This window comes from Myotis nattereri (genome assembly GCF_964212035.1).
Source record: "Myotis nattereri genome assembly, chromosome: 5".
In the NCBI taxonomy this organism is placed as follows: domain Eukaryota; kingdom Metazoa; phylum Chordata; class Mammalia; order Chiroptera; family Vespertilionidae; genus Myotis; species Myotis nattereri.
Window position 1 is genome coordinate 108,359,662 of NC_138080.1, and position 20,274 is coordinate 108,379,935.

General features: G+C 56.7%; 1 protein-coding gene across 6 annotated transcripts in view; it reads right to left on the minus strand.

Moving 5' to 3' along the window:
* Window positions 1-271: 271 nt before the first annotated feature.
* Window positions 272-20,274, minus strand: part of WIPI2 (WD repeat domain, phosphoinositide interacting 2) — a 39,270-nt gene continuing 19,267 nt past the window's right edge. For all 6 annotated transcript variants that reach the window (XM_081093151.1, XM_081093150.1, XM_081093153.1 and 3 more), the window contains 10 exons: window positions 12,086-12,255; window positions 10,248-10,344; window positions 9,747-9,844; window positions 9,420-9,512; window positions 6,641-6,711; window positions 4,383-4,490; window positions 3,402-3,566; window positions 2,632-2,739; window positions 1,583-1,713; window positions 272-882 (listed from right to left, as the gene is read on the minus strand). In XM_081093151.1, coding sequence (XP_080949277.1) covers window positions 770-882; window positions 1,583-1,713; window positions 2,632-2,739; window positions 3,402-3,566; window positions 4,383-4,490; window positions 6,641-6,711; window positions 9,420-9,512; window positions 9,747-9,844; window positions 10,248-10,293 — 933 coding nt within the window. In that variant the 5' untranslated portion in view covers window positions 10,294-10,344; window positions 12,086-12,255 and the 3' untranslated portion in view covers window positions 272-769. The remainder of the gene's footprint in view (window positions 883-1,582; window positions 1,714-2,631; window positions 2,740-3,401; window positions 3,567-4,382; window positions 4,491-6,640; window positions 6,712-9,419; window positions 9,513-9,746; window positions 9,845-10,247; window positions 10,345-12,085; window positions 12,256-20,274) is intronic.

The following is a 20,274-nucleotide window of genomic DNA, read 5'->3' on the forward strand; positions in this document are numbered from 1 at the left end:
ACTGTGACACTAGGCCTGCGCTACACGGACGCAGGAATCCTGACAATGAGAGAGAGAACAACACACACAGGCGTCAGCAGGCGGTTGCCGCACAGACCAGAGGGACCGCTTAGTGATGGGGAGACGCACCCCTGGGCCCAGTGCTCGAGGCCGGCCTTCGAGTCCCCTCCCTGGGGGAAAAAAGGGGGTGAGCACAGAAAGGACCTCTGCCTACACCACAGGGGAAACAAGGGGGGAAACAGAACCCCACATGGAAGAAATCCCAGGAGAGTCCAATTTGGAAAAAATTTAATTAACAAAATAAAGAGGAGGACATGGTCCAGGAGGGGCTCTGGGAGGACCCTCCACCCGCCCGGGCCCGGGCCTGGTCGAGCAGAACCAGCTGGACTAGCAGGCCTGCTCCGCACTGCGCGCCCATGCGCACAGCCGAGAAACCACGCGGCCGCTGGTAGCCAGTGGCTCCCGGCTGCCCTGTGCTGGCTTGGCACATGAATGCATGCAAACAAAGCAAGGTTTCAAGGGCTTCACCAGTTAATTTTGGCAAAAAGAGAAAACAAACAAAAAGCTAGAATTCATAGCAGATTAAAAGCCACTGAAGTGAAAACCATGTATTTCTCAGTCGGGAAGGAGACTACAACTACAGCCTTTTCCTCTTTTTAAGTCTCTGCCATCCTCTCCCCCAGCTCAGGTCAAAGTTCGTAGCAGCATCACACAAAGTCCTCTGTCAGCCAGTGTTCTCTGCTGTGGGGTCAGAGTTCACAGCTCAAGTTTAGTCCGTCCGCAGAATCATGGGAGGGTGCTCACTGTCCTCCTCCAGCCGCAGGGCGCTGGCTTCCTCCTCCAGGCACGCGCCGCCCACGGCGCCCAGCTCGTCCGTGTAGGCTGCAAAGAGAGCGCGGTCACCAGAGCTGGACAGGGCCCTCGGGGCGGCCCGCACAGACTGCCTTTTACTCCCTCTTGTGACTAAAGAGCTCCCTGCAGCCAGAGGCAGCCCAGGATGCGGCATTCATTTCTGCAGAGCACGGCTTCCTAGGGGACAGGCTGTGCTTTCCTCAGGGGCGGAGCACGGAGTGCGCCTCGAACTAACGTGGGTGCGCAACACGAGCGCCAGACACTCAGCGCTCCTGCGAAGAGGGGCGCGAGCAGAACGGCGGGCAGGCTGGTGTTTGGGGGAAGGTAGCTCACAGCAGCTGGACAGCCACGGCCAGACCGCCCCCGTCTGCCGGGACGCTGACTGACAGCTCCTGCCACAGCGTGCCTCCTCCAGGGCCCGGGGCCAGGAGGGCCCTCCGCTTGAGGAAGGTCAGACGGGCGCAGGGCAAGGCCCCAGCACAGACGCTGGAGAGGCAGCGAACTGGGGCACAAGTCGCGTCCACCCCAAGTGGCCTGAGGCAGGATGATTTTCTTCAGAAGAAAATCGATTCCGCCTCCGGGGCCTGGACAGCCCAGGTGACACCCGCTGCCCGGCCTGAGGGCGTCACTCCCCTGCCCTACACAAGGGGGTGGCCCCTGGGAAGGAAGCAGAGCGCGGGCACCGGGAGGCCCGGCCTCATTACCTTCCAGGTCTGTCCCTCAGCCTTACCCAGTCTCGTGGGAGATGCAGGCGCGTGGGTGCCTTTGGCTACGGCGGTGCCGTAGGGCTGAGTTACCAAGGAGCAGTCGTGAGAGGCCGAGTCTAAGATCTCATTGGTTGTCTCCATGCTGCCATCCAACCTGGTGGAGTGGAGAACACAGTGAGGGCCTGGGGCTGGCGGGCCAGACGCGCAGCGACAGAGGCGAAGGCCGCTCGCCAGGACAGCACGTGCGCTCCAACACTGCGGGGACGGGTGTGTTCACTCGGACTTTACATGGAAAGTCTGACAAAAAGACTTATGCCTACGGGACCAGCTATTTCATGTGCAGGCTGGTGGCCAACAGGAGTCGCTATCAACAATATTCCCCCTTGCACCCAATCCTCAGCACTGCCGTGCTTCTAGGTGACAAACAGCAGCAAAAGCAAAAGACCACAATGCACTGCTTCCCCAGGAACCAACACCAACTCCTCTTTTCAAAGAGAAAACCCATCTCACGGTGAGACAGCAGGCCCTCAAACTGCGCCCTGGCTGTGCGGACGGGACAAGCTGTGACACCCCTTTCTTGCGAATGTGAAATTCTCTGTCTGTAGCCGGTCCCGGGGGGGGGGGGGGGGGGCGGGAAGCCCTGCTCCCAGGAAGGGCAGGTGCAGTGCTGACCACTTCCCGCCAAGAGCTGCCAAGAGCTGCAGTCCCTGGCAGACGGGGTGGGAGAGCGGACATCTGTGCCACACCAGGGACTGTCTGGGAAGGTGGAGCTCCTGAACGGCCTGGGCCAGTCTCTGCAGGAAACGCACACTCGCAGGGCCCACGGCAGCCTGGGCGGGACAGAGAGCCGAGGAGAGGGGGGGGGGAGAGAGCCGAGGGGGCGGGAGAGAGCCGAGGGGGCGGGAGAGAGCCGAGGGGGCGGGAGAGAGCCGAGGGGGCGGGAGAGAGCCGAGGGGGCGGGAGAGAGCCGAGGGGGCGGGAGAGAGCCGAGGGGGCGGGAGAGAGCCGAGGGGGTGGTGGGAGAGAGAGCGAGGTGGGGGGGGGGGAGCGTGGGCGAGAGAGGCCGACTTACTTGTGCTGCTTCATGAGGGTGCACTCGCCGCCCTCCTGGGGGTCCAGGTTGTACATGTACAAGTACCCGTCGGACGCTCCCACCAGCAGTCGGGGGATCTTCTGAATTCTGGTGGAAGGAAAAGCAGCCACATCCTAGGACCACAGCTTCTGTGGTTACTAAACTAGCAGCCTCGCCTTTGGCAAGGCCAGGGGAGCCCTCTGCCCCCCCAAAGTGAGCACAAATGTCGCTGAGTGAGTGACACACTATGTGTTTGCAGGACCAAGACCGCACCCTCTGTGCTACTTGCGGCCCCAGCATCGAAGCTGAGGGCGTCCTCAGCGGGAAAAAGCGCCGGCGCCCCAGGGCGAGCAGGTGGCGGCATCCGTCTCCCGGCTCCCTGACTACGAAGGGCAGGCGGTTTCAGGAGACTTCTTCAACTAGGCCAGGCGGGTAAGAAGGATGAACATAATGTCTATAACATCCACAGTCACAGCGAGGCCATGGCGGAGTGCTCCCAGCCACGCCAGCAAGGTTCCCAGAGGGCTCGATGCTGGCGCTCCCAGCCCTGACTTATCGCCACAAGTGCCCAGACACAGAGGCGGCCTCTGCAGGGAGGAGCTACAGGAGCCCTCGTGTTTGATGACCACGATGCCCTTTGCGGGTCCCCGCGGCAGGCAAACCTCGGCTCCATGACAGGCCGAAGTCTGTGACTGTGCTCAGGCTGGAAGGATCGTAAGGGGACCACCAGGCGCCGCAGGCCAAGGGGAGGGAGGCTCGCCTGTACTCACGTGGTCAGGGAGCAGATGTTCTTGTGGCCGCAGAAGGGCAGGCGGACTGTGGCGAAGGCCCTGCCCTGGTTGAACATCTCTGTGACCTGGGAGGGCAGGTAGCTGGTGGAGTTCAGGAGCATCTTCCCGAAGTAGCCGGTCCAGGTGGAGGGCTCCTCCTGCGGCCTGGAGGGCATCAGCAGAAACATGACTCCCGGAGATGACCACGTCCCACCCACAGAGACAAGGATCAGCCCGAAACCTCAAGAGAAATCCCCCTCCTTCAAGGAAAAGGGGCAGAAACCACAGCCTCGGAACAGCCTGCCCTCCCACGTGGCTGCGTAGATTACGGAAATGATTTGCAGCAAACAGGAGACGTGCAGGCCCCCCTCACAGCACCCCTGGGTCTCATAGAGTCTCGGAAACCTCTGAGCACCACTTTCAAGTGGCTCCTTCCCCACAGCCCGTTTTGCCGCTGCTCACCTTGCGCGCACCTGCAGGTTACTCAAATGCTCCCTGGGGAGGAGCGTGCCCTGAGCAAGCCTGGCCCGGGGGGAAGGCTCACATGTTAGGAACAAGCAGCAGCGCTCTGTTCGCCGCACATGCCCATTGCAGTGACACACGACTCACATCACCTGCTTTAGAAACGCACCCACTGTGGGCAGCCTGGCGACGGCGCTCCCGGCACTGGGCAGTGCGCCCAGACGTGCTTCTGTGCTCAGGGGCGTGCCGAGGCAGATGTCTGCAATGACCACGGCAGTCCCCGCGCCCTGCCGCCAGCCTCACGCAGAGCACCTCCCATACTAGACCACCTCACGGGGACAGATCCCTCCCTGCCGCGTGCGGACGCGGGGACACTGATCCAGAGCCCACGCAGGGCCTGGCCCGGCAGGAGGCAGGAGGCAGGAGGCAGGACGAGTCTGGGCTCCTGGGCTCACCCATCAGTGTGAGCTGGACAAAGTTCTCTGTTGGTTTTCAAACAATCGAATGTTTGCAACTCACTTTTCCTTCACAGTCTCGAGTTTGAAGATGTGCACTGTCTCTGTGTTGCTGGAGGCGGAGAGGAACATGCCATCCATGCTGAAGGCCAGCGAGCAGATGCTCACACACCTGCGGGCGGGGCAGGGTTAGCTGTCACCCGGGCCACTGGCCACCAGCAACCTCCCGAGGGGCCTGTAACCATCGCCGCAGGGGAGGACAGTTCCCTGACAGCTGCGTGGCTGCTGGAGCGCTCTCCTTCCCCCAGTCACCTTCTCAAACATTTTGAGAGAAAGATGTTGGGAACGGGACAGCAAGTGACAGTAATTCTGTCCTATGTTCTTAAACAGCCAATTTTCTTTCATTTAAATTACAGCAATTCTTAACATGCAGAGGGTAAACTGGCCCCTCTGACGATGTTTAATAGAGTAAAACTTTCAACATTCAACACACTAACTCCCTATAGTACATCGTAAACTCACTGTAAAAACCCCAAAGCCAGCAAATAGCCTGCATTTCCTCCCAGCCCCGGGAGCACGCGTGGCCCGTCCACAGGAAGGTCCCTAGTCGCTCGGTGCAGACCGAGGAGCGCCCCGCGCCCAGCCCCGTGGCACGCGCTGGAGCACAGCGGGGCAGCCCTGCCTGCCTGTCCCAGCAAGGTGTGTGCAGCCCTGCCGCTCCCAGTGAGGGGCGCTAGGACAGGTGTGGGAGTCGCTACAGACATGGTGTGGGGGCGAGGGTGCTTCTGCCGGAAGCTTGGCCTGAGGGACACCTGATGCAGACTCCAAGGGGCACCAGCATGACAGCCAGGCACCGGGGACAGCACAGGCCAGGTCCCCGTGGAGACAAGGGTTGCTCAACGTGGTCTGGCTGGGACCGGGAGCAACAGGAAGGGAAATAAAACAGCTGGAACGAAGGGCCAGAGGCTGGGTCCAGCTGAGGATGCAGGAGTTTGGGGTTAGTCCTACAGGCAAAGGGAGGCTGTGACAGGGTCCAAATGGGGGTGCTCTGCCTGCGCTCTCACCCCCAAAGAAGAGCCAGGGCTGAGTCTGAGGAAGGACTGATGGGGCCGACAGCAGAACCACAGGGAGCGTGAGGTCAGAGGGCGGGAGGACGGACAGGACACAGAGGAGGAGACGCCAGTGGGGGCAGCCCTGGGAAAGCCGGCATGCCTGAGCCTAACAGGTGCATGGAATGAGGGGAAGGAGTCCCTTTGGCTGGACACTGGGTGGAGGGACAGTGGCAGCATTTACCGAGAGGGCGTGGGAGCAGGCGGGGGGCGGGAGAAGCACGGGGCCCGCAGGAAAGCAGCCTGGGCCACACGCACATGGGCAGGCAGGCAGGGGTGCGTTTAGGAGGACGTGGCTGTGGCGAGGAGAGCTTTCCTGGCAGTGCTGAGACGCAGGGGAAACGGAGCAGGAGAGCAAAGGCAGGTGCAGAGCGGGGCAGGGAAGCAAGGGAAGGGGAGACAAGAGGGGAGCGGGGCTGGACGCCTGGCTGTGGAGAGAGGATGTAAGCTGACTACGCATCTGTGGGAACTGCCCCAGGGAGGGAGGGATGCCAGCACGAGGTTGGGGGCCATGGGGGACAGGGACAAGGGTGGAAAGGACGTGGCGACAGGTTCTGCAGGACTTTCTCAGGACGGGGAGGCGGGCTCTACCAGAGCCTGACTGGGCTGGTGCCAGCCCCAGAGGTCAAGTACTGCTGAGCCAGGTTACCCGGCTACAAGCAGGGCCCCGGGATCTGGCTTTGGAGCCTGGATCCCCATCTCTCCCGCGAGTCCTGAGGCAGAGGACCCAGGGGTGACCGGGACAGCCCCTCCTCCGAGGCAGGGAGGCATGCTAGGCTCGGCCCTGCAAGCTCTGTAGCGCACGCCAGCGGGAGGGAGCTCCGTGCTGGGAGTCGCGGTGTGCTTGTTTCAAAGGCAGAGCCGCAGCCACCGGATGGCGGGGGAGGGAGGGGAAGGGCCGGCTCCAGTTCTCAGGGCAGAGAGTAAGGACGGAGCCTGTGAACCAGGTCAGAGTCCGCAGCCGCCCGCAGAGCAGGTGGAGGGCACACACCGCCCGGCTCTGCCGGTCCTTTCGCGCCCCTATCTGGCCATCGCTCTGCGTCCCGCTGGCCTTACATCACGTCCCTTTACCCCCAGACCGTCCGGTCGGGCTGAACACGCCTGCCGTTCACCTTGTGCCCAGTGGCCACGTTTCCACCTGCTGGTCACAGAGAACACAAACACTGAACCCAAAGAGAACTAAGAGTCAATGCTGGAGGCTCATGTACTTTACCTCTTAACTCCTCTCCGGAACTCAAAGAGTTTCTGTCCCTCTGGAATGGAAAACACCCTAATCACGGTCCCCTGCGAAAAAGAGGGGAAAAAAAGGCTTTTAGCCGAGAAAATATGGACTTTCTTTATTTCTTTGTCAGACTATAAATGAAACAGAACAGTTCTCCATGACAGCGCACTGTGGACTCCCTCCTGGCCAGCCCCCCACAGCTGCCTGAGTCCCTCCTGGCCAGCCCCCCACAGCTGCCCGAGCCCCTCCTGGCCAGCCCCCCACAGCTGCCCGAGTCCCTCCTGGCCAGCCCCCCACAGCTGCCCGAGTCCCTCCTGGCCAGCCCCCCCACAGCTGCCCGAGCCCCTCCTGGCCAGCCCCCCACAGCTGCCCGAGTCCCTCCTGGCCAGCCCCCCACAGCTGCCCGAGTCCCTCCTGGCCAGCCCCCCACAGCTGCCCGAGTCCCTCCTGGCCAGCCCCCCCACAGCTGCCCGAGCCCCTCCTGGCCAGCCCCCCCACAGCTGCCCGAGCCCCTCCTGGCCAGCCCCCCCACAGCTGCCTGAGCCCCTCCTGGCCAGCCTGCAGCAGGCCCTCTGCACAACCACCTCCTGCTTCCTGCCACAAGCTCACCAGATCGCCCAGCCCCGTTCACCACTTCACTCAGCACTTACTCTAATCATTAACAGCTTGAAGTCAAACATGGAACACACCAGTTCTACTTTTTCCTACATCACTGGAAGCTTAAACCATTCAAACTAAGCGCCTGAGGCGTGTACCCCGCGTTGGGAAGCGCCTCCTAACGTGATGGGCGAGTCTGACACGCTTGGTCAGGCCGTCACCCCCCTGCGGCCCTTCTTGCCACTTGGAGCCACTGACCAAGGGAACTGCCGGCCTAAAAGGATTCGTCACCTGCACATCGGCAAGACCTGCATCAAGGGAACCCCTGCTGAGACGAAAGGAAACAGGCTGGCGGTGAGCCACAGCCCCTCCTCTGGGCCATGAGACACTTGAGAGGGTGTCCGTTCCCTGCGACCCCCTCCCCCTCCGGAAGCAGGCACAGGCTCCGTGGGCACACAGGACTGAGCACCGGGGCCGAGAGACCTGCCTCGGAAGTGACCCCGAGGGGTGCGGTCACCACCAGGCGGTGAGGAACTCAGTGAGCCTGCGCCGCAGGAGCCAGACGACAGGCCCGGCGCGGCCCGGCCATCAGGGAGCAGGTGCAGGGAGTGACGCCCTGTACGACGGTGAGTCTCTGGGGTGGGAGGACCCCAGCAAGGCTGCAGATCTCGGGAAGCAGGGGCGTGGGCACGCATGCAAACACCGGGCAGAGGCTGCGTCTCCGCAACCTAAGCGTTCGGGTTCCTTACAGACGTGAGTTTCTATTTCATGCCACACCAGTGTGCAACCCTGACCGACGACATGCTGCTGGACGGCAGTTCTGAGGCAGGAGTAAGCCCGCACCCAGGGCGGCCCCAGCGGGCCGAGAACGCGTTGGTGGTCTGATCCCTCAACCCAGAAGGTTCTGTGTAAAAGCAAGTCAAGAGCCTCTCTTTCTAGCCCAGAAGAAATTGTTCTGTTTCTACTGGCTCCCGAAGGCCTAGTCAGAACCATAAGAGAGGTGGGTTAGCCAAGGCTCATGGCCACGCTGCGCTCCCGAGGGAGAGGAAAGGGACCGGTGACACGGCGAGTCCTGCAGCGTCTAGACCGCAGGCGGGCGTGGAGTCACATCCTTGCTTCCGCCAGCGGCCGACCCCGGGAAAGTGCCTGCCCTCGCGGGGCTCCCCACACGAAGGGAAGCGTGCCCCTGGAGGAGGGTCAAACGAGGTAACGACACGAAGGGTCGAGGAGACTCAGGACAGTGACCCAGGAACAGCGGCACTGGCACCGTCGCTGCAGAAACGGGGCCCGAGAGTCAAGAATGCAGAGCCCAGGGGAGCGGGAGTGGCTGCCTGGGTGGCACTCGTTGGCTGGTTCAGGGGAGCCAGTGGCTTCGAGGGGAGGGGACTGAGGGGACACCCAGGCTGAACCCAGGCACAGGCGGCTGAGGGGCAGGTCCCCGTGCTCAGAGGAGGGAGCAGCCAGGAGCACAAACGAGACCCTGAGAGAAGGGAGGGGAGAAGAGGAAGAGAACAGCAAAGGAAACCACGTACGCAGCCCTTCAGTGAGCGCGAGAGGACGGGACCCCCAGTGTCACGGAGGCGGAGGGCCACACAGTCGGGCCTGCCGAGGCCTCTTCTCCGAGCGCAGACAGGGCCGGCCCTTTAACCCGGAGTCTCCTCACCGACTCTCTCAACAACCAGAGCTGCACACGAACGACTCCCAGGCGGGACTTAAATACACTCCTATCTACAGAGTAGCTGTAAGTGAACACGGTGCAGCTCTTAAAGGCGCCGTAACTCAGAGAAGCGCAGTCGGACGCAGAGAGGGAAAGGAGGCTAAACGAGACGCACTGTGACCACCACTTTGTTCAGAGAAAAAGAGGGCAAGGCGAACACGGAATGCGCTCAGACCCCCTCAGACTGTCTCCACTTTCACTCTCGCCCCCCAAGGCCTCAGCACCACAGCCTGCCCCGGGCCATGTCGGGGTGCAGTGGTGAGGGCGCGCCATGCAGGGCGCTCGGTCTCCCGTCCCAAACGTGCCCAGCTCCCCTGCGGGAGAGCCGCTCCCAGCAGCACACCCAGAGCCCGCAGTGGGCCCTGCCAGGTGGGTGTCGCCGGCGCTCCTCTGAGGGCCCGTGTGGTTACGGGGCCGGGGGCCAGGACGGGTTTCCCACGGACCCGGCGGCCTTACCTTCTCGGAAGCAGTGGCGAGCTTGGTTCCACTGGCGTCGAAGGCCAGCGCGGCCAAAGGACTGTCGTGAGCGGGAATCATGTTGGCAGCTCGCTGGTGGGAGAACCAAAGGTGACTACTAAGCCCACCTGGTTTCCGGGGTGGGGGCCCAGGGAAGTGCCCGGGGTGACAGGTTCCTCCAGCCCACCCCGGGGCAGCTGACGGGGACCAGCACAGCTCTGCTGGGGGCCAGCGGCGGGCACTGCATCGCCGAGCCAAGGATGCCAGGACGCCAGGGCCCACAGCACTCGAGGGACCAGCATTTCCAAGAGCCTCAGGGAACCTCACCAGGTTAATGGTGTCGAAGACCTGCACCTCTCCAATGGTGGCGCTGCCGGGGTAGGCCAGGTAGCAGTTGTCATTGTTGATGGACAGCGCACACAGGCCTGAGGACACAGGGAGCAGGGCAGTCAGGCCTGAGGGCTCCTTTGTGGTCGTGAGACATATAGCGCATTCACTTAACCCAGGGCCGGGAGGGAGGGCTCTGAGCAGCCACAGCGCACTGCTGGGTTAGGGCCACCCCCCCTCCCCTCCTCCCCCACCCGTGACAGCAGGGCTGTCAGCAGATTGAAGGCCTCTGGTGGGAAGTGATTAGTGACCTCAAAATTGGAAGCTGACCAAACCATTGACCGATGCGGTCACAAGACCAGTGCCAGGAGGAAGGGAGCCTGGCTTAAGGTCGATCCACTTCAATCTGCCTCCAGCTGTGGGCTCTGCAGAGGAGAGAGCTCCCCCCCCCCACCTTTAACAGGACACCCCGAGCAGCCCTGCCCTCCTCGGGGCGCTCACCCGCCGGGTTCGGGGGCGTCTCCCGGATGGTGTGCAGCACCTTCATGTCCCGAATGTTGTGGATGTACAGAGACTCCTCCAGGCACACGATGAGCCTCTAGAGGAGAGACAGGGAGGCGAGCGTGGAGAGAGCCACCACGCTGCACGCATGCGCCCAGCCGCTCAGTGGGCTCTTGGATCAAGACGCTTGGCGTTCCTCCCATAGCACCCCTCGGCCTGCACACTCCAGAGGGCGCTGCATTACCGTAGGGCATGCAGAACCCGTGCCTGCCTCGTCTCTACTGCCGCTGCACTAGGACGCCTCACTATGCATTGCCTCCATGTCACAGAAACTGGGCGATACGGTAAGAAAAGTGATTTGTATTATGGTTTGTTGTGTTTGTCTCTCATCCCTCACCCCTCTGCCCCTCGCGAAAACCACATCGAGTGCCTTGGGTGGGTTTGGTAATTAAACACCTGCTGTTGAACGAGGCGCGGCAAGATGAAGGTGAAAGCCGAAGGATTTCCTGAAATATGAAACTCCCCCTGCACCCAGGCTGTTCTGCAGGTGTCCGTGTTCTTGCTGCGCGTCAAGACGGAGGTCCCTGGAGGGTGCATCGAGGGAAGCCAACTTGGCCCGCACGCACTCAGCACCTGCTGCCATGGGACACCACGTGTGTTTTAAGCTTTAAAAAGGCGGTAGGGGAGGCCGGGGGAAGCTCAACGAGGAAAAAAAGGAGACATATGTACTACTATTTGTAATAATTTAAACAATAAAATTAAATAAAAAATAAAAAGGTTCAACATGTGATGCCTTATCCTCTCCTATTTTAACCAACTTTTTCAGCCAACAGACCAATCCCTATTTCAGCCAGGTCAGTGGTCACGTGGCAGTAGCCGCGAGCAGCGCCCCGCACGGTCCACGCGCCCTCAGCCCAGGGCACTCCGCTGTGAACGGGGCCGGTGCTGCATTTGTGAGCACAGGCCACGGGAGCCCGGGAAAGGGACTCAAGTGCCAGCCACCAGGCCCACACGCTGGGCCAGACTCTCTTGTTTGGGGAAGATATAAAAAGCAATAAATTATATCACTTTTTGGGGTTAATCTTTACCTGAGGATGTTTTTCCCATTGCTTTTTCAGAGAGTGGGAAGGAGGGAGTGAAGGGGAGAGAGAAAGAGAAACATCGATGTGAGAGAGACATCTCAGTGGGTTGGCTGCAACCCAGGTATGTGCCCTTGACCTGGAATCACACCCACCTCCCTCTGGTGCATGGGCCAACGCTCTAACCACTGAACAGCTGGCCAAGGCAGTAGCGTACATCATCTTAAATCAAAGGTTAAATTAACAGTTTAAAAAAGGAGAAAGAAGATGCCAACAGGCTTTTTGAAGTAACACGTGTGAAAGTAAAAGAAGCTAAATAAACTATGACTCAACTCCAAGGATGGCTGCATGGACATCCGGTCAGTCCTCACGTAACACTGCCCACAGCCCTTGACGCCTGCACGACGTGGGAGAAAGCCAGTGCCCAGGATGACCGACAGGGACAGCGCTGAGCTCCCACAGACCCTCATCGAGGCGCAAGGAGAGGACGCCACGTGGGGCCTCTGCACAGACACGGTGCCCGGAAGGATGAGCAGACCGGCGGCAGAGAGCGAGGGCCTTCATCAGGGAGGGGTCCGAGAACACAGCGCCGCGTGGAGGCGGGTGGTGGGGGGTGAGCGGGGCTCGGGCCAGAAACGCTGGCTCAGGACCGTGTTTGTCCTGGAGGCGCCGGAGGCCTCCGGGGGCAGTGGCGGCCGCAGCCACACTGCACAGAGACACGGGCAGAGCGAGGTCTGACGCCCTGAGGCTGGTGCTCACCTGCCTGTTCAGCTTCACAGCCAGGATGGTGTTGGAGTAGCTGTAGTTGCAGATCTCCGTTCCCTTCTTAAAGTGGCAAACTTTCAGCTTCCGAGGAGCTTTGAGGCTGACGATGGCCACCAAGCTGCTCGAGAACAATCTTTCCACGATGCACACGTCTTCAGTGTCAGCTGTAAGCAGGAAGCATACACGTACCCACGTCAGCAGGCGCAGGCTGCTCGCACACACCAACACGTGTCCACGTGCACATTACGTCAGCAGAGCACTTGGGGGCTACCCGGTGGGCGCCTGGTGACAGGGCCGGGCTGTGGGGACGATCCCAGAGCAGCACCGGAGTCGAATTCACCGCTTAGGAGCCACGTACACACCACTCTCAGGGTGCCCCTGCCAGGAAGGCCCTGCATTCTGCATGGAGGGCCCCCTCTGCTCAGATGCTGCCCTGCAGGAGCCTCCCCCGTCAAAGGGAGTCCCAGCTCCTCTCCACATCACCCTGGTCCCTTCCTCCCTGGCGGTCACTGTCATCACGTGCACCTGCCCACCGGCTGCTCCCTGCACACGGTCTGGACGGTACGCCCCACACGGACAGAGGTTGCACCTCCTGCTCACAGCTGTCCCCCGGCCTCTGTAACGGCACCAACAGACGCCAGGCCCCCACCGAGGCTCTGAACAACTCACTCTGAGTCCTGCTTTCCGATGTGAAAAGCGAATGACCGCCACTCTCAGAACTGCAGGAGGTGGTGGCAGATGCCGGCCCAAGTCAAGCTCCAGCCCCACCCACCTGCTCCCGCAAGAGAGGGTGTCCCCTCAGAAGACCGATGAAACACGTGCAGACAGCATCCTGCCTGGAAGTGGCAGGCACAGTGAACCCGCCACAGACATCCCTTTACCCAGCCCCCTGACTGCCCTCACCCCAATCGCTCCTTCCCGCTGTGGGAAGTTCAGATCTAGATGCAAAGAGAATTCTCGAATGTAAGAAAATGGCAGAGTGAGTCTCAACTGCCTCCACCTGCAGCCTGTCTCCTGAGCCAGGGGAGGGCTGCAGTGCCAGTTGTTTTGAGCATGTGCCCATCCATTCATTCAACAATTCTCCTCAAATTAATCTTCTGATCAATGCAATCCCGAGCACAACCCTAGCAGACATTTTTGTTGACAATAACTGATTTCAAAACCAGAAAGGCAGCCGAAACCGGTTTGGCTCGGTGGATAGAGCGTCGGCCTGCGGACTGAGAGGTCCCAGGTTCGATTCCGGTCAAGGGCATATGCGTTGGTTGCGGGCACATCCCTAGTGGGGGATGTGCAGGAGGCAGCTGATCGATGTTTCTCTCTCGTCGATGTTTCTAACTCTCTATCTCTCTCCCTTCCTCTCTGTAAAAAATCAATAAAATATATTTAAAAAAAAAAAAAAAAAAAAAAACCAGAAAGGCAAAGCATCTAGAACAGCGGTTCTCCACCTGTGGGTCGCCAACCTGTGGGTCGCGACCCCTTTGGGGGTCGAACGACCCTTTCACAGGGGTCGCCTAAGACCATCGGAAAACATATAATTACATATTGTTTTTGTGACTAATCACTGTGCTTTAATTATGTTCAATTTGTAACAATGAAAATACATCCTGCATATGAGATATTTACATTACAATTCATAACAGTAGCAAAATTACAGTTATGAAGTAGCAACGAAAATAATTTTATGGCTGGGGGTCACCACCACATGAGGAACTGTATTACAGGGTCGCGGCGTTAGGAAGGCTGAGAACCACTGTTCTAGAATATCCAAGGCTATCTTGAAAAAGAACTAGATTGAAGGACTTACGCCCTATGACTTCAACACTCAGTATATAAAGAAAGCTACAGCCAACAGACAGCACGTTATGACACAGAGACTGACAAATAATCAATGGAGAAGAGCAAACAGCAGAACTAGACCCGCCCTTAGAGGATTCTTTTAAGCACCAAAGCAATCCATGAAGGAAGACAAATCTGTTCAACAAATGGCTGAACAGGAAAAATTAGCCTTTACTCCTACCTCACACCACACAGCAAAATTAAACTGAGGTGATCACGAAACTGACAGAAAAGCTGAAGCTACCAAGTCCAATGTTCAAGCAAGGAGCCATGCTGACCAGGCAGCACAGCTACTTTTAACTGCAAAAAATCAGAAACCAAGAGCTTTCACAGAGAAAAAGATCTCAACGTACTGGTACGTAAAGGTTTCTCAGGAAGGACACAGCAAGCAAAAATCATAAATGAAAAAATATCAGACTTCATCAAAAGTCAACATGTGTGCTCAACAGATAAGACAAGCCACAGAACAGGGAAAAAAATTTTCACAAGACATTATCTGACAAAGGGTTGGTACCCAGAACATCTAAAGAACTCTGGCAACTCAATAAAGACAAACAACCAAATTTAAAAAGGAACAAAAGATCTGAACAGACATTTCACAAAAGCTATACAAATGGCTAACAAGGACACGAAGGTGCCCGACACCATCAGGGAAATTCAAATCAAAACCATATGAGACTCGTCATTCATACATCAGAAAGGCCAACGTGGGAAAGACTGACGCCACCTGCTGGCGAGGGCACAGAGCAACCAGACAAGCACACAGCACCACAGGGATGAGAAACAGGACACACGCTTAGGAAACTGGTCGTTTCTTATAAAAGGAATCCCATGTTCTTCTCCTAGGTATTCACCTAAGATAAATAAAACCCATGTCCACAAAGGGAGCTGCACAAGAATGCTCCCGGCAGCTTTATTCTTAACAGCCAAGAACTGGAAAAGCCCAGGGGCCCATGAGTCAGACTCAACAAACTGTCATACGAGGCCGACCCTTGAAAAGGCAGGAGAAACCCCTCGGAGTAGGAAATCCAAGTGTTTACTTTTGAATCCAAAAACGTAACTACCTTCGGTGCCACAGGGGAGTGGTTCCAGGACCGTGGACACCAACACCCACGCGCTCAGCCCCGATGTAAGATGGTGGAGAGCAATCATGCAGTCGGCCCGCCGCACCCGCAGATGGGAAACAGCAGGTGTCATCCAACACGACCTGCGTGGGCCTGCGCAGTGCACCCGTGTTGTTCAAGGGCCCAGGGAAACATGCAACGATACGGATAACTCTCAAAAGCATTCGGCTGAAAGACCCATCCAAGAGCACCTGCTGCGTTGCTCGGACCTTCCAGAACAGGCAGGCGTAGCCTGCGCTAGAGAAAACCCGGAGCACTGGCCTCAGCGGTGGCGGGAGTGGGGCTGGAGTGACAGTGAACCCCGATGGGGCTCAGGGGACAGCTGCTCCTGTCCAAACGCAGCACGCTCACTCCAGGTCTGCACGCTCCTGTGCCAATACCACCCCCAAAGAAAAGGACGCAGCACTGACCGCCGTCAGCAGTGCCCATGCTGAAGTACCAGGGGGCATCTACTGAGACGCAGATCTGATGGGCTGGGTGTTCTCACCTTCCCCAGCCAATGGTAAGTTTGAAATTTTAATGAAAAAAAAAAAAAAAAAAAAGCAGGTGAGAACTCTTAGAATTTTAAAAACAGAGGGTGCTTGTATGGAAACAGCAAAGCTATCTTTTTTCTATATTTTTATTGATTTGAGGGAAGGAGGAAGAGAGGGGAGGGAGGGAGAGAGGGAGGGAGGGAGGGAGAGAGAGAGAGAGAAAGAAGCATCAACGATGAGAGAATCACTGATCGGCTGCCTCCTGCACGCCCCACACTGGGGATCAAGCCTGCAACCTGGGCCTGTGCCCTGACTGGGAACTGAACTGTGACCTCCTGGTTCATAGGTCAATGCTCAACCACGGAGCCACGCCGGCCAGGCAGCAAAGCTGCTTTTAACTGCAAATAGTCGTTAAAGAGAACAGTATACTGAACCCCTCCATAGGCCCATCACCTGATTTAATAAACATGCACTTTCTGCCTATTTTTTCTTTTCTGAAGTTTCAAAGGTCATCATCCTGACCTTTCACCCGGAAGTAAGTCTGGTAAGCCCCTCTAGATAAATAAGGATGTAGGAAAATATGTTCTCGTCTGTGACTAAAAAGAGAAGACATCTTACATCTCAGGAGCCCATCTCGCGTCGCCCGGAGCAGGACAAGCCTCTCAGAGAGAACTTACGAGAAGACAAATGCATTCAAACACAGAAACTCCAGACCTCAGAAAGGCAACAAGACCATCCACAAGGTCAAAAGCAAACACCAATCCAGAAGAAATACTGGCAACCCACGGCAAACGGTGAAGTTGTTTTAAGTCAGTAAGAGACTAATAATCCCACAGAAAAGCAGGCAGAGGAAAGAAACAAGCAGTTAAAGGCAAGGAGCAGCCCGGCGGATGTGGCTCAGGGGCTGAGGTCTGCCCATGAACCAGGAGGTCACAGTTAGATTCACAGGTAAGGCACATGCTCGATTTCGGGTTCAATCCCAGGAGAGGGTGTGCAGGAGGCAGCCCATCGATGTTTCTCTCATTGACATTTCTCTCTCTCTATCCCCCTCCCTTCCTCTCTCTGAAATCAATAAAAACATTTTTAAAAAGGCAACAAGCATATTTCTTATCTTAGACTCATCTCCCAAGTATGAAAATGTTGGATAATGCCTGTGTGGCAGGAAGTGAGGAGAAAGGTGCTTGCACCATTAATAAAAACATGGCCCTGCCCCTTTTTAAGGACAATTTGGCAGTATCTACAAACTATCAAATGTTTATCTGTTGATTCTTCTAACAGCTGTTCTCACAAGTGGGCAAAACAAAGATGCTCGCCCAGCAATGTCATGCCCCCCGGCATCTGCCTGCTTGGGAGACAGGAAGCCCCGGCTGCTGTGGCTGTTGGCTGAGCGTCGCCCCGTGTACCAGGTCACCAGCTCAATGCCCGGTCAGGGCAATGCCCAGGTTGCAGCAGGCAATCAATATTTCTTTCTCCCCTCTCCCTTCCTCTCTTTAAAATCAACAAAAACATTATATATTTTTAAATAGAGAGAAATGAAAACACACATCCACCCAACAACTTGAACACAAACGTTCACAGCAGCATCCTTTAAAAGTCACAACCCAAATGGCCATCAACAAAACATGGTCTCTAGTCACACAGTGTAATGGCACCGAGCAATGAAAAGACATCAGTACTGACACATGCTCCAACATGGGTGAACCCTGCAAACTTCCTATGTGAAAGGAGCCAGTCGGGTAGGACTCCCTTTATCTGAAACGCCCAGAGCCGCACATCCCTAGAGGCAGAAGGCAGACGGGTGCTTGCCCAGGGGTGAGGTGGGCGGAGGAAAATGGGAGTGACCGCTGAGGGACTCAGGGTTTCATTTGGGGAAGATAAAAATGTTTTAAAATTAGATTATGGTAGGCAGTGCAACTTAGTAAATACACTAAAACCCATCGAATTGTACACTTAAAACAGGTGATTCTGATAGCATATAAATGACCTTTCTATCTCTCCATCCCTCTCCTTTCCTCTCTAAAATCAACAAAAACATATTTTAAAAAAAGGCAACAAACATATCTTACCTTAGACTCATGTGTTAAAAAAAACCACACAGGCAGACTACTGCGGAAATTTGAATTTTGGCCAATATATTAAGATCTGATGTAAGCACAGGAAGGCAGGGCTGGTGAGAGGCTGGGCGAGGCGTCAGGGCAGGACCTCACCAGGGTCTCCTCAGAGACCAGAGCCCCTGGGTCCTGGAACACTCGCATTCAGGGGGCTCTTACACGGCCAAGCCAAATACCAAACACTGGGCTTTCCTGAGGGAACACCCATGAGCGTCATCAAACTCCAAAGGAGCCAGGAGCCAAAGGCCAAGGCCACAACACCTGGAGCCAACCCATTCCTGTCACCTGGGAAGAAACAACAGCACAAAAGGGTCCCCTGCGAGTCCCCAGCCCTAGGGCGGTGCCGGGAGCGGCTGCGGCTCACTGCTTTCTCCGGTGCCATTTCAAGAAGCTCTTTCCCATGTTCATTACACCCAACTCGCAGGGAATTTGTATTCAATCCTCACCCAAGGAGTGAGGATATTTTTTCCATTAATTTTTTTTTTAATAGAGCGTAGAAAGGAAAGGAGTGGGAGGGACAAAGAGGGTGGGAGAGAAAGAGAAAAAGAAAGAGACATTGATCCGTTGCCTCCCACATATGCCCTGACCAGGTCAGGGGAACGAACCCACACCCAGGTACATGCCCTTGACCGAAAATCAAACCCGAGACCCTCTGGTACGCAGGGGCATGCTCTAACCACTGAGCTTGCCAGCCAGGGCCCAGGGAATTTTTAAATTCTTACCCGAAGATATGTTTTTCATTGATTCTAGAAAGAGAGGAAGGAAGAGAAAGAGAAACATCGATTGGTTGCCTCACACACACCCTGCCCAGGGATCAAACCCATAACCCTTCAGTGCAAAGAATGAGGTTCTAACCACTGAGTTACACTGACCAGGACCCAGGGAACTTTATTTTTTTAACATATTTTTATTGATTCCAGAGAGGAAAGGACAGGGAGAGAGAAACATCCACGATGAGAGAGAATCACTGACTGGCTACCTCCTGTAGCCCCACACTGGGGATCGAGCCTGAGGATCAAGCTCCAAGCATGTGCCCTGACTGGGAATTAAACCGTGACCTTCTGGTTCACAGGTTGATGTTCAACCACTGAGCCACGCCATCTGGGCTCCAAGGAACATTTAACACACGAACACACACAGAACCCATGTACCCAGCAGTCACTTCCTACGAAGGGGAAGGACACACGGCTCAGCCCTCCCATGAAATGATGGTGCCTGATGAGCCAGGCTGATGACTGAAGGTACTGCAATCAAATGAAAAGCAAGAGAAGCAAGGCTGCTCATTTGTAATCACTGAAGAGGGCCCGTTACCAAGACACCAGTGCCAGTAGCACTCAGGCTGTTGGATCCCGGGGCGCCGGAGACCCCAAGCTTCCATTACAACAGATTTAAGCAGAGAGGCCGCTGGAGTTCCTCCCTGCACGCCCCATTACTCTAAGTCTCACTGACACTGTTCCAGCCAGTGCACGGCTGTCACTTCAGAGCGACGTCAGAAAGCACCCCTCTCAGATCCTTACCAGGACGAGGGCCCGTGAAGGCAGCGATGGCTCACTGCGCGATCAAAGGCACATGGATCTCCAGAGGCATTTCCTTCTTTTTAAAAAAAAAAAAAAAAAATATTTCTACTGATTTCAGAGAGGAAAGGAGAGGGAGAGAGAGAGAAACATCAGTGATGAGAGAGAATCACTGGTCGGTTGCCTCATACACACCCCACACTGGGGATCAAGCCTGCAACCCAGGCATGTGATTCCCTGACCAGGAATAGACCCCATGACCTGGTTCATAGGTCGACACTCAACCACTGAGCACGCCGGCCGGGCCAGAGGCGTTCGATCAGGGAGGCAGGCTCTGCTGCTGTGGCAGAGGCAAGGGCAGCCGGCTCATGTCTCCCCCAGAACCGATGCCTCGTGAGGGATGTTCCCCCAGCTCAGGACCTTACAAAATGCAAGGACACTGTGATTTCATTGCAGTACTTCCTGGGAGGGATACCAGAGGTTTGCATATTATTTGCCTTCAAACTAACGAAGGACATAAAGAGGAACAGAAATGGGCACCCACAACCAAGCACAGCAAAGCATACATGGGAGTCCTCCCAACTTGAAAAGTTTGAAATTACAACAATAGACATAGTATAAAACAACAGAAAAGTCTCCCCCTGCTGCTGGGCAAAGGGCAAAGGTTCCCTTGCTTAATTAAACAGAAGAACCAGAAGCTGTCAGTCTCGCTTCCCCGGCCCAGCCCTGGCTCGCTCTTCTGTAACAGCAACAGTGGCTGCGGGCAGACCTGAGCGCATGGGACGGTTAAGAGGTAGGAGGGTGAGCCAGCCCTGAGCCAAGGCTAAGTTTTGAGGCATCAGTACTATTCTTTGCTCTGAGTCTGTGTGTAGAAAATGCCAGAAAACAGTCTGGGCTCAGCAGCTGATCTGTTTTCTAAGAGACACCCTTTTCTCTAACTCAGTGCAAGTACGTGACAGAGGAAAGGCGGACGCCGCTCTAGGAGGAAAGAACTTAACAGCTGCGGTTACCCCTCGAGTATGAACCCTCGAGCCCTGGCCGGTGTGCTCAGTTGGTTGAGCTTCATCCCACGCACTGGAAGGTCGCTGGTTCGATTCCCAGCCAGGGCACACATCTGGGTTTTGG